General features: G+C 41.5%; 1 protein-coding gene across 2 annotated transcripts in view; it reads right to left on the bottom strand.

Annotated features, from left to right (window-relative positions):
* Nucleotides 1–13,986, bottom strand: part of KIAA1328 (KIAA1328 ortholog) — a 180,868-nt gene that overhangs the window by 162,336 nt on the left and 4,546 nt on the right. For both annotated transcript variants that reach the window (XM_052670657.1, XM_052670658.1), the window contains 2 exons: nucleotides 11,280–11,419; nucleotides 5,150–5,244 (listed from right to left, as the gene is read on the bottom strand). In XM_052670657.1, the coding sequence (XP_052526617.1) occupies nucleotides 5,150–5,244; nucleotides 11,280–11,419 (235 nt within the window). The remainder of the gene's footprint in view (nucleotides 1–5,149; nucleotides 5,245–11,279; nucleotides 11,420–13,986) is intronic.

Below are 13,986 nucleotides of genomic sequence, written 5' to 3'. Positions count from 1 at the left end.
CAGGTCTATTTCATCTTAATGTCAGGTACAAAAGTCCACATAACGCAATGCTAGCGGACAAGATTTGTGTCCCAGACAGCCACCACTCTACAAAGAGTTTAGGAAGCCAGTGGCTTGGGAAGGATTTCTCTGTGAGGTACAAAGGGCTGCCTAAAAGCTGTTTATCTAGCTGCTAAGTACAAGTCATTCTGAGGGTGCCATCAGTCTTTGCCAGAAAGACACTCATCTGATAGCAAAAAACTATATATAGTATCTCTGAAAAGGGCAGTCACTCCTGTTTTTGAGAATAAGGACATTATCTTTGTACCTAGGTTACTTTCATGGACTTGTTTGCAAAAACTACAGGGAATCATAGAAACACAAAGGTTGAAAAGGCCTCCAAGATCATCTGGTCCCTCTACCCATCTACCACCAATATTGCCCACTAAGCTGTGCTCCTTAGTACCCTGTCTCCAAATTTCTTGAACACCCCCAGGGATAAACAATTCCATCATCTCACAAGGCAGCCTGTTCCAGTGTCTGACCACTCTTTCAGCAGGGATTTTTTTTTCTAACATCCAACTTGCATCCTTATCCTAAAACTTTAAATAAGATAAACTAAATAGTTAGATGCAAATTCTCAATACTAAAAGCCGAAACAAACAAACAAAAAAACTATCATAACCATTCTATGTCTTATAGTCAGTTCATTCAAAAGAAAGCTGTATGTGAGCTGTACTTTTAAATGTTAAAGGCAGAACTATGATGTGCATCATAGCAGGAGTCAGAAAGTCAAAATTCTGCAGCTATGTGTCAGGAGCAAAGTAAACACTTCCAAGTGTTTACATACATTTTCTCCACAAACTAAGTTAAGATCATTTTCATTCAGCTAAATGCTGAGACCTCTCAAAATCTGCCTATAGCTTTTAAAATGTATGAAATCATTCTCAGTATGGTCTTTAGCAAGTCCTTAATCTCAACAGTCAACTGGATAGATCTCAAGACAGCTTGCACTCCCTCTTGGAAGAGGCTAATGTGTCCTGACACTGGCACACAGTATGATGGTAAGAACCTTTCAGTGTCTTCACTGTGTCACTACTCATTTCATTACATAAGCTGATGACTGCTTTAGGAGTAGCCTGCAGAAACAAAAGCTGAGATAAAGACTTTTTTTTTTTTTTTTTTTTTTTCCCTCTTAAAAGGATTCTGCTTGTAGGGAGAGTTAAAATTTGCTCTTACCATGTGCCTAATACTTTCATCACCATGCCAGCAGCATCTTGTTGAAAACATGAAGGTACCATGCTGGTTGGCTTTGAAAATCATGGGAAATTCTTGAATGTGATCACTCATTTACTCACAGAGCTCCTCAGCGTTCATGGGCATGACTCTGCAAATCTACAATATTACAAGGCCAAGTTGAAGACGTTGCACTTGGATCAGAGCAATCCCAGATACGAGTGGAAACTGGGAGAACTCATTGAGAGCAGCCCCATGGAGAAAGACTTGCAGATTCTGGTGGACAAAAAGCTGGATGTGAGCCAGCAGTCTGTATATGCAGCCTGGAAGGCCAGCTGTGTCCTGGGCTGCATCAACAGAGGGACTGCCAGCAGGGTGAGGAAGGTTACTCTCCCCTTACTTTGCCTTCATGAGAGCCCACCTGGAGCACTGCATCCAGGACATGGGACCCCCAGCACAATTGTTTAGATGGTCTAATACCGATAGGACAAGGGGAAATTGCTTTAATCTAAATGAGGGGAGATTTAAATCAGATGTTAGGGAAGAACTTTTTTTTACTCAGAGGATGGTGAGGCACTGGCATTGGCTGCCCAGAGAAGCTGTGGATGTCCCATCCCTGGAGGGGGTCAAGGTCATATTGGATGGTACTCTGGGCAGCCTGATCAGAAGGTGACAGCTGTGCCCACAACAGAGGGTTGTAACTGGATGTTCTTTAAGGTCACTTACAACTCAAGACATTCCATAATTCTGCAATATTCCAGTTTTCTAAGTTTGCATCCAGTTTGCATTTCTCTTTTCACTTTAGGAGGGAAGATAAACTTGATATGTTCAAAGGAAAAATAATGGTTAGATTATCACAGAGCAAAACCTAAGATTATTCTAAACAAGAAAGAAGGATTAGAAAAGAGACAGGTGTGTCTTTCCATTCGACACTGTCTCAAAATTCAATTTCATCAAGTCTCTAATAGCTAACGTGATGTCAACCACTAGAATTCCCAACAACAGAGTATAAGTCGAGCAGAGTAACTCAGTTTTTCAAAGGAAAGTATAATAACAATAATTATTAGGTGTGGGCAGCAGGGAGAAGGAAGTGATTGTCCCCCTCTGCTCAGCTCTTGTGAGGCCCCATCTGCAGCACTGCATCGAGGCCTGGGGCCCCCAGCACAAGAAAGACACAGAGCTCTTGGAATGGATCCAGAGGAGGGCACTAAGATGATGAGAGGGCTGGAGCACCTCTCCTGTGAGGAAAGGTTGAGGGAACTGCGATTGCTTAGCTTGAAAAAGAGAAGGTTCTGGGGAGACCTCATTCTAGCCTCCAGTCCTTGAAGGGAGCATATACACAGGAGAGGGAAAGGCTGTTTATGAGGCTGGATAGTGATAGGACAAGGGGGAATGGTTTTAAACCGAGACAGGGGAGGTTTAGGTTAGATATCAGGAGGAAGATTTTCACACAGAGGATGGTAACATACTAGAAGAGGTTGCCAAGGAGGTTGTGGATGCTCCATCCCTGGAGGCATTCAAGGCCAGGCTGGATGTGGCTCTGGGCAGCCTGGTCTGGTGGCTGGTGACCCTGCATATAGCAGGGGAGTTGAAACAACATGATAATTGTGGTCCTATTGAACCCACATCATCCTATGATTCTGCAGTAATATAGGCAGCATCACAATTTACTCGCACCAAGACAAAGTCTCACACTTCAGCATATAAGCTGATGCATTTTCTCAGTGTTCAAAAGTGCAATGGGAATGAGAGTTGGAGGAAAAGAAGGGAAAATAGGAAAAGTACATCAGCTTTCCTTCAGCAGCTGCAGAAGTCAGGTGAATAACACTACTCTGAACTGCTAAAGCAAGATGTGGTTGAAATCCAAGCACCAGACATTAATCATATTTTGCCACTGGTTTCTATGCAGACAGAATTTTGTCACTGCACATCTGCCTTCATGCAGAGAGTTGCTGACCAGCATATCTGCCTTCATGCAGGCAGTTGTTGACCAATCTTTTTCTTCCACCATCCTGCAATAACCATGCAGCAATCAGTTTCAACCACCATTACTCTAATTCACAAACAGCATCAAAATAAGAATGTTTAATTACAGCTCTGGTCAAGTGAGATCTTTATTCTTCCAGTTATTTAGTACAGGACAGTCCTCACAGAAAATTTTAAGCATTCTGCTGGTTCCTTTTCTTCTTTAAAACAGCAGTGAATGTTCTGTCTGTAAGAAGCTCTCCATCATTGCACAACTCAAGATGAAAATTATGGAGAGTTTGTAAAAAGTGACGAGGTGAGCGGAATTAAAGTTCAACATCCCTATTACTCTGCGAAGGACTTTTAATTACATCCAATAAAAATATGATTAGGTTTAAAAATAAAAGAGAACTAAGTATAAAATAATAGTGTTCCACTAATTTTACTTTTCAAAATTAATGTTGCTGCACCTTCTATTTTTCTTCGAAGAAATGTCAGGCAGAAATATCAAGCTGTCCTTGGGGAAAAATCATAGCATCTGAGATTTAAGAAGAATCCCATACTCAAATGAGTTAGTGTACAAGTATTCACTAGGGAGCAGTGTATTACGAGGAACGATGAAGTAAAAGACTTTTTTAAATATTAGAATATATCTCTATATATCAACAGTGGCAACAGTGTCCGAATAGCTCCAACATCTGACAATTTGTAACCAGGCTTCCTAGCAATCTACTCATTTTGACAGCCTTAACTAGACATTTTCTAATACATGAGGTAGGATAAAATAGCATTGCAAGCATGAAGAACTTCAGAAATTACTGAAATATTGTATAGCAAGGAATCCTACATGGGCACAAATTATTGGTGGGCAAAATGGTCTTGTGGATGAGGACAATCAGAGAGAAAATACTCTTAGCTGCACCAGAGACTTATTGCATGACCTTGAACAAGTAACTTAATTTCTCTGCCCAAGTTTTCCTTTATGAAAAGAAAAAGGACAGTAATGCTTGCCAATTACTGCACATATAAAATTTATGATGAAAAGTATTTCATTAATACTGAGAACTTGCACTCTGTTCTAGCAAAATTTTGCAGCTAAGCTCTGAGCATGGACACTATCAGCCCAGAGGACTTAAGATGGTCTCATGAAGCTTTCTCCTCTGGTATCGTAATACAGCCTGCCACAGTTCCACGTGTTCCTCAGTTTTTATAGGCATCATGCAAGAAGCAGATTCCCAGAGATTCTAAAGCATAAGGGATAGAGAAGAAGAAAAACAACCCTTCTCTCCCACTCAAATTTATCTTTGACATCATTTGTCTCCATAAATGCAACTAGTACAGGAATGAAAATCAAAAACTTCTCACTCAAGCTGAGAAAATTCCATCACTACAGCTTCTCTTTTCACAGAATTAGGAGAACATTAAGAAATTAAAGTAGAATTTTGCCAAATTAAGTTGGCAAAATAAGCTAAAACCACAGTGGATTCTATTGCTCTACACTTGCAAACATGAGTACATACAGATTAGCATTTTTTAGTCACAAGATCAGCAATCCATCTGTAAGGTTCAGTTCCTTACACATGTTTATTCCTGACAAATAAGCATTACAGAATTTCATATCAGTGACGTTCTTACTTCCAGAAGACAATATTTATAAGCATAAACCTAAATAACATTTTTAAAGTACAGGTTAAACACAGCAAACAAAATTCTAGTCCTGTGACTATTTATATGGATGAACTACTGCAGGTCACAAAACTTTGGCTTCTGCTTTCATTATGTTTAGGATATTTTGGGCTGAAACAGGGAAAAACTGATCAGGCTGCTTCACTATTCATACCTCTTCTAGGAATAAAAATTACTTTATGCAAATATTCAGTTCCATAATGCAGTTCTACATTACTTGATGTTAATTAGAAGAATGACTCTCCTTAACCATAATGCATTTTCAGGTGATGCTTATTCTCACCTGGCAAGTTCTTTAATTAAGTTTGCAATGCGTCTCTTGTCCTCAGGACATAAATCCTTTAAAGAAGCACTCTTCATTCCTCCTTCATTAGTGACCTGAAAATTGAAAGCCACATTTTAGAAAGTACTCTTAAAAGAGAACAAGTATTTCATAAGACATTAAAAGCATTTCTGGACCTAATAATTAGAAGCTGAAGATAGACAAATTCCAACTGGAAATAGTGTGCATACTTTCATCTGTAAGTACAGTTCAGTGGAGCAAATTACCAAAATTGTGGAGAATTCTGAGAGACTTGAAACTTGTAAAATTCAGGATACTTTCATCAACACTAAACATGTTGAGTAAAGTTTCAAGACTGACACTATTCACTGATCTAGATTAGATAAAATGCAATAGATTCTCATGACTTAGAAATCTAGTGCAGCAATATTCAAACTCAGATTCAAACTTTATTTTATTGGAATCCTGAAATACAGAGTGAGAGAAAAACATTCCTATTTAGCAACTGTCAGCAAAGCAAACAAAACAGTAAAAAATGTGTGCATTATATTGTTAATGTAAGTACATATTTCATACAATCTTTTAATGCATCAAAAAGTACACAGCCCTTTGTAAGTCACCATCATTTGTTCCTAATTATTTATATGCTACCTTCTCAACTTACCATTCCTTCTCAGAAGAAATCTTTAGCGTATTCCAGTACTTCAGTTCTTTTAATGCATTCATTTATTACTGTTAAAAACTGCAGCATTTGTTATCAATGTCCACCAGAGGGCATATTGCTCTACATCTGTGCAATAATCCTTTGCAGTGTCTAGCTACTGCTATTACTACCTACTTCGGGTGTTTCCCAGTGGGAAAAAATCTTTAGTCAAAATAGCTTTTATTCTCCAGAAACTTCAGTCAGTTCTCCACTGCTAGCAATAAGCACAAAATAAGAAGCCCAAGATGACAGCAGTAATAATAGCTGTGCTGTTGTGCCCAAGATTTTGGCAAGTTTAAATATTTCCGCTTGGTCTTACTCGTTTATTTTCAGTCCAGCCTTTTACAAACCTCCCTGAGCACATGCAGTGCTCAATATGAGATACAGAAGGCTACCAAATGCTTTGCAGCTTGGCCAAGTTAGCACAATACAGCACAGAAGAACCTCTGAACATAGAAAAGCAAACACTAGACTTATCTCCCCTCATTAGCAGTAATAGCAGCTGACCTACACACATCAGAGAGGAAGTGCCCCTTTCCACTCTTAGCTAATTGCTTCTTGAACAGTGGTTTAAAACAAAGGACCATACAGCTTTCCAAAGAGGTGATGATTTTACAGTCTTGTTATATTCACCTGACCCTGTGAGTACGCTCTCATTTTAACTTCAAGATAGTTTCCTTGAAAAAACAGTTTCACAAGACAAATTACATTTTGGTGCTTTTCAAGGGGATTCCAATTTCCTTCCCAAGCATATACCATTTACTATACACAAAGAAAGCCTTCAACACAACTGAATTTAAGTTTAACTAAACGTATAGTTAAAGGATGTTCATTTCCTATGTTGCAAATGTCTGAAAATTTTTATTTTATTTTTAGTTGATTGCTGCTGGAATTTTTTTTTTAAAAAAAAAAAGTTCTTCATTCAAAAAGTGTCATAAACTGGATTGCTTTAATAGATGAGATTTCAACAGAATGTCCACATACATATTTTCAGACAAACAAACAGAAGGAAAAGGAAAAATTGGAAAATTAGTCCATGCTTGTTGGTATCATCCATAGGTATAGATAGATGGCAGACAAAAAATTCTTAAGGCAGGCTTGTATTGTAATATTTGTCATAGAATGGCTTATGTTGGAAGCGGCCTTAAAGCCCATCAAGTTCCAAACCCCTGCCATGGGCACAGCAGCCAACTATCAACCAGATCAGGCTGCCCAGGTCCCGAGATGGGGCATCCCACATTCTCTGGGTAACTTGTAATGGTGGCTCACCACCCTCTGAGTAAAGAATTCCTAAACAACTAACCTAAATTTCTCCTCTTTTGCTTAAGGCCATTCCTCTTTGTCCTATTGCTACCAGATCATGTAGCAGCTTCTAAGCTCTCCTCAAGTACTGGAAGGCTGCAGTGAGGCTTTACTGGAGTCTCCTCTTCTCCAGGCTGAACAAGCTCCCTCAGCCTGCCTTCACAGGAGAGGTGCTCCCTCCAAGCACCTTCCTGGCCCTCCTCTGGACTCCTCATCACTCCTGGGCAGGGGACCCAGACCTGGATGCAGTACTCCAAATAGGGCCTTAAAGTAGCAGAGTAGAGAGGGACAATCACTTTCCAGCCCTGCTGGCTTCACTTCTCGAAATGAAACTGTGGAATTAAGAGCAGCAACAGCTCTGCCACAATCATAAAAACAAGACAACAAATAAGATAGATTCCAAGACCTTATAGACTCCCTTTTCAAGATGTTTGCCCTTTCTACACACCTACATAATTTCATAACTCCGTATTTTCTAGAGGAAGTACACTACATAAGGAGAAGATGCTCTCACTTTATAAACCACACATTGAAATGGGACAACTTGCTGACGAAGCAGACAAATTCCATCAAACGGGAAGTAGGAAGATGGAAAATTATGATCAAGAACAGTTAACCATTGATTTATTCAAACTGCAAAAAAAACTCCAGAGCTAACAAGAGTTCCTGAAGTCTTCTCCAAAACTCTCAACCTATTATGCTTACTCAAGTCCACAAGGAAGAAAAGGTAAGTAATTATTTCTGCTAAGATTCAAATTAGACTGAAATCCAAACCATTCTCTTCAGTAGACAATCCTGGTAAATTGTAATAGTGAGCTACCTACCAATACAAAAATTAAGTGATTAAATCTCTCTAGACATGCATATAACCCTACACGCACCTGGAAGAAAATTATTTATTTTAGTCATGAAAACTCCTTGTGAACAAACTTGGAGAAACCTTCCTCTCTCTAACAAGTAAAATGTATTTGTTCTGTTCGTTTCAAGCAATTCAGAGTTTATCTTCAAAGTACAAGGTTTCCATGAGGAATTTAAATGACATGAGAAAAAAACAGGTTAAAAAAGAGTAAAAGATTTGAAGCTATTGTATTGTCACAGTTGTAAAAGTACATCTGAATCTCAAATGCAGATTTGGTGTATTACACACTATATATAAAAGAATAATAATAATTTCTAAATAATTTTCACCAGGAAAACTGAATAAAATTTCTCTAAACAGCAAGTAATACTAGCAACACAAAATACAAGAAAGTAGATTTTAAAGTGAGGTACGAAGACATCTATGAGGCACGTCGCTTGCAGATGCTTACAACGAAATGTATTTACACAAAGATTCTGCATAATGGCAGCTATTTGTGAAATTTCTCCACATGTCACTTAACAACAACATCATTTGCAAAGTGGAAGGACATACCAGCCTTCTAAAAGCAAGTGCTGATAAAAAGAAATATAAACTGAGAAGAGACCAGGAGCAGTCCTAAAAAACGAATACTACCATGTCATAAGATGGAAAGTAGAGCTACTTAAGGATTGAAAGAGCAATGACACTGTCAAACTATCGAGAACAGCACGATCTATCTTCACACTGAACATACATGTGAGGCATACAGCATTTAGTCAGCACACAGATGACAGGCATCTTCACCCAGACACAAAATAATTGTTTAATGCATGTTAATAAAGCAGTGAACCTGAAGCAGTCAACAATTTTAGATACTGCCTGGAAGTGCAAAGATACCTCACATTAGTAATTTAGAAACTCAGTCCACGTGACTACCTAGCAAGAAACTTAACAGCATTGAAATGGCTTTCAAATGGCTTTCATAGTCAATATGCTGTCCAAATCTTGTTAGAAAAAGGGCATTGCTCAATAATTTTACAAATATCACGAGAATCATAGAATCACAAGGCTGACAGCAACCTGCAAGATCATCTAGTCCAACTGCCCTGCCATCACCATTGCTACCACAAGCATTAAACCATATCTCGCAGCTCCTCATCCAGATGCCTACTGAACACTGCCAGGGACAGCAACTCCACCACCACCATTCCAGTGCCTGACCACTCTCTGAGAGAGAAAGTTCTTCCTTATATCCAACCTAAACCTCCTCTGATACAACTTGCAGCCATTTCCCCAGGTCCTACTCATTGCGTGGAAGAAGAGGGCAAACCCATCTTCACCACAACCTTCCTTCAGGAAGTTGTAGAGTGCACTGAGGTCTCACCTGAGCCTCCTCTTCTCCAGACTGAACAATCCCAGCTCCTTCAGCTGCTCCTCATAAGATTTGTGCTCCAGACCCCTCACCAGTTTCGCTGCCCTTCTCTGGACACGTTCCAAGGCCTCAGTGTCTTTCTTGCAGTGAGGGGCCCAAAACTGGACACAGTACTCGAGGTGCAGCCTCACCAGTGCTGAATACAGGGGAACAATCACCTCTCTGCTCCTCCTTGCAACACTGTTTCTGATGCAAGCCAGGATGCCATTGGCCCTCTTGGCCACTTACACACACTGTTACATGTTCAGCTGAGCATCAACCAACACCTCCAGGTCCCTTTGCTCTTCACAGTCATCCAGCCACTTGTCCCCAAGCCTACAGCACTGCATGGTGTTATTGGGGCCAAAGTGCAGCACCCAGCACGTGGCCTTGTTGAACCTCATCCCAGATCTCTCTGGACACTACCTCCCAACTTGGTGTCATCTGCAAACTTACTGAGGGTGCACTCAATCCCCTCATCTAGGTCATCAATAAAGATATTAAACAAGATAGGCCCCAGTACCGAGCCCTGGGGGACACCACTTGAAACGGGTCGCCAGCTGGACTTCACACCATTAACCACTACCCGTTTGGCACGGCCCTCTAGCCAGTTCCTTACCCAAAGAAGGGTATATCTGTCCAGGCCATGGACAGCCAGATTCCCCAGAAGAATCCTGTAAGAGATTGTGTCAAAGGCTTTGCTGAAGTCTAGGTAGACTACATCAACAGTCTTTACCTCATCTACCTCGTCTGGTCATCCAGTTGTAGAAGGAGATGAGGTTGGTCAAGCACTGCCTTTTATGAAACCATGCTAGCTGGTCCTGATCTCCTGGACACCACGCATACGCCCTGTGATCTCACCCAAGATGATTTGCTCCATTAATTTCCCTGGTACCCAGGTCAGGCTGACAGGCCTGTAGTTCCCCAGATCCTCCTTACGGCCCTTGTTGAAGATCAGAGTCACATCAGCAAGCCTCCAACCCTCTGGGACCTCTCCAGTTAACCAGGAGTGCTGACAGATGGCTAAGAGCAGCTCGGCAATCACCCCGCCAGCTCCCTCAGCACCCAGGGGTGTAGGCCATCTGGTCCCATGGACTTGTGACAGACCAGACGGAGGAGGAGCTCTCTGACTGTCTCCACCTGAATCACTGGGGGTATATTTGAGTAGCATTCCAGACTTCCAGATCAGGGCATAAAATGCCCAGAGGATAACTGCTATTAAAAGCAGATGCCTTAGTATACAAAATAAACTTCTGAGGAAAACTCCACTGCTCTGAAACTTGTGAACTTTGAACTATGGGAGAAGTGTCTTCTGCAACAGGAGTCGACAAGACAATTCACTGCAGCAATCAAAGATATTATCAACTTACTACATTACTCCTATTACTCTGACACGTTTTAACTTCTATTGTCAGAAATGGAAAGCTATTTTACCTTGTTACATGAGCAGCCACAACTGCTCTGAAAAAAATATTATAGGTGTTGCTTCTAAAAGTTAAAACACGTCCAATAGAACTAGTCTATCTATTCAGACTGAAATACTACCAGTGTGTTTGGCAAGTAACATATAGATTAGGTGCTACTCAAATCTGCTCCCTTCCTCTACACATCTATTTTACATTCATTTTACATAGCACTGGTTGCATACCACTTGCACAAATGAGCACACTCAGCTTTTGTTCTCTTTTAGATAGCAAGCCACCCAAGTGGAAAAGTAATTTTGCCAGCAGGTCACAGCGCAAGTGGGCAAAAAATTCAAGTCTGCAAGAACAATAGCTCTCTAAAACCATTCAGAAGTTTTCAGTCTAAAGATTTTCTGACATCTTTCCACTACACGCACTCAGCACAGCACGAAAAATTTGCCTCTACTGACCTGATGTACTGTCAGATCTCCTGTGCTTCTAGCAGGATCCATGGAAACAGAAGAAACAGCTATAGGCACCTTCAGCTCAGTTTCACCTTTATGACATTTTGGTAAATATCTTGTTCTTAAATTCCCTTTTGTAGACAACCCTGTTAATGAAAGACAAACAAAACACACAGATCATGAAGTCAAAAGGGACCCTTCTTTAGCAGCGAAGAATGAAAATTTCAGTATCTCTTTGCAGTTTCTCTAAGAGTCTTACTCCATACAAAATTTTGCAATGATGAGTATATTAGCAGAAAAAAAGGAAGTGCATGGTACTGAACAGCACCCAGTCACACGGATATGGAAATAAATTCTAAAACACGCTCTTTTTCTTCTGAGATTCAACACAAAAATTTACATTTAAGATGCAAAAGCATAAAACTAACTGATGCTTTGACATTCAAAGACAAACAGGAACCAAAGGGAAGTAGGACTGTTAAAATTTCTGTGATAAAATATACATTTTTTCTGTTATTCAGCCTGCCTACTAATTGCTCAGACTAACTCTCCCTCTCAGGATCACACACGAGTGAAGTAACACTGCAGTGCACACCATAGAGATCCTGCCACACATGGAACTAGTCCGCTCCTACTGATGGTTACAACAATATAGCAATGAATATCCTCACAGTGCAATTATAAAGTGGCAACACCAACACTGAAACCTTCTGCAACCATATGAAAACCAGCAGCCTGAAAGATCGAGTTTTGATTGTTCAGAAGTGCAAAAAATTTTGAACAAAAAATACTGAATTTACACTAGCAAACTGCTCACTTTTCTTTGGGCAATGAACTTGAGAAGTGAGACAACAGTTCAAGTTAAAGAACAAAATTAACAAGCTTTAACATCTCCTTGCTTGGACATGAGGAAAACAATGTTTCTGACATTCTTCTCACAAACACCAGAGAGGAGGAGTATTACACAAAGTCATCATTTCCAGCATTCTGGATTGGTGCTTTTTTTCATAGGACACATTGTATAACATCACCTGGCTTGAGCTATGCTATTTAAAAAATACAGAGGCTGCTTCAAAAGTAATGCATCCTATTTAACTCCATGGAAACTGCAACAGATACAGAATCACAGAATCGTAGGGGTTGGAAGGGACCTCCAGAGATTCCAACCCCTTGCCAAAGCAGGTTCCCTACAGCAGGTTGCACAGGTCGGCATCCAAGCAGGTCTTGAACATCTCCAGAGAAGGAGACTCCACCACCTCCCTGGGCAGCCTGTTCCAGTGTTCCGTCAATCACTCTCACTGTAAAGAAGTTCTTGCGCACATTTGTGTGGAACTTCCTGTGCTGCATTTCTGGCTGTTTCCCCTCATTCTGTCTCCACACACTGCTGAAAAGAGTCTGGCCTCGCCATTCTGCCCCCCACACCTCAGATATTTATAGACCTGGATCAGGTCCCCTCTCAGTCTTCTTTTCTCAAGGCTGAACAGACCCAGTTCACTCAGCCTTTCTTCATAGCAGAGATGCTCCAGGCCCTTCACCATCTTTGTGGCCCTCCGCTGGACTCTTTCCAAGAGATCCCTGTCTTTTTTGTACTGGGGAGCCCAGAACTGGACGCAGTGCTCCAGATGAGGCCTCACCAGGGCAGAGTAGAGGGGGAGGATCACCTCCCTCGACCTGCTGGCCACGCTCTTTTTAATAAACCCCAGGATGCCAGTGGCCTTTTTGGTCACAAGGGCACACTGCTGGCTCATGGCCAACCTGTCATCCACCAGGACACCCAGGTCCCTCTCCAGCACATCATCCTCCAACCTGTACTGGTGCATGCAATTATTCCTTCCCAGACACAAGACTCTACACTTGCTTTTGTTGAACTTCATCTGGTTTCTTACTACCCAGCTCTCCAGCCTGTCCAGGTCTTGCTGAATGGCAGCACAGCCTTCAGGCGTGTCAGCCAATCCTCCCAACTTGGTATCATCAGCAAACTTGCTGAGGGTGGCCACTATCCCCTCATCAAGGTCACTGATGAAGATGTTGAACGAGACCGGACCAAGCACCGATCCCTGAGGAACACCGCTACCGGTATACAACCAGACTCTGCACTGCCAACTGACGTCATCTATGTGAACTGGTGCAAAGCATTTGGCACTGTTCTGCATGACTTTCTGGTCATCAAATTGGAGAAAAATGGATTTGATGGATGGACCACTGGCTAGATAAGAAATTGGCTTGATGGTCGCACTCAAAGAGTTACAGTCAATGGCATAATGTCCACGTGGAGACTGATGACAAGTGGCACTCCTCAGGGACTAGTGCTAGGACTATTTAACATCTTTGTAAGTGACATGAACAGTGGGATTGAGTGCCCCCTCAGCAGGTTTGCAGACAACACCAATCTTAGAGGTGCAGTTGACACACCACAGGGAAAGAGTGCCATCCAAAGGGACCTGGGCAGGCTGGAGATGTGGGCCCATGCCAAGCTCATGAAGTTCAGCAGGGCCAAGTGCAACATCCTGCATCTGGGTTGGAGCAGTCTTAAGCACACATACATGTTGGGCATGGAGTGGCTTGAGAGCAGCTCTGAGGAGAAGGATTTGGGGGTGTCGACTGATGAAAGACTCAACATAAGCTGGCAACGTGCAGTTGCAGCTCAGAGGGCCAACCATATGCTGGGTTGCATCAAGAGAAGCAGACCAGCAGGTCAAGGGAGATGATTCTG

Source organism: Tympanuchus pallidicinctus, unplaced genomic scaffold (genome assembly GCF_026119805.1).
Source record: "Tympanuchus pallidicinctus isolate F22 unplaced genomic scaffold, pur_lepc_1.0 scaffold9, whole genome shotgun sequence".
Classification (NCBI taxonomy): domain Eukaryota; kingdom Metazoa; phylum Chordata; class Aves; order Galliformes; family Phasianidae; genus Tympanuchus; species Tympanuchus pallidicinctus.
Note: the sequence above shows the minus strand (reverse complement) of the source record. Positions and strands in the feature narration are given on the sequence as shown.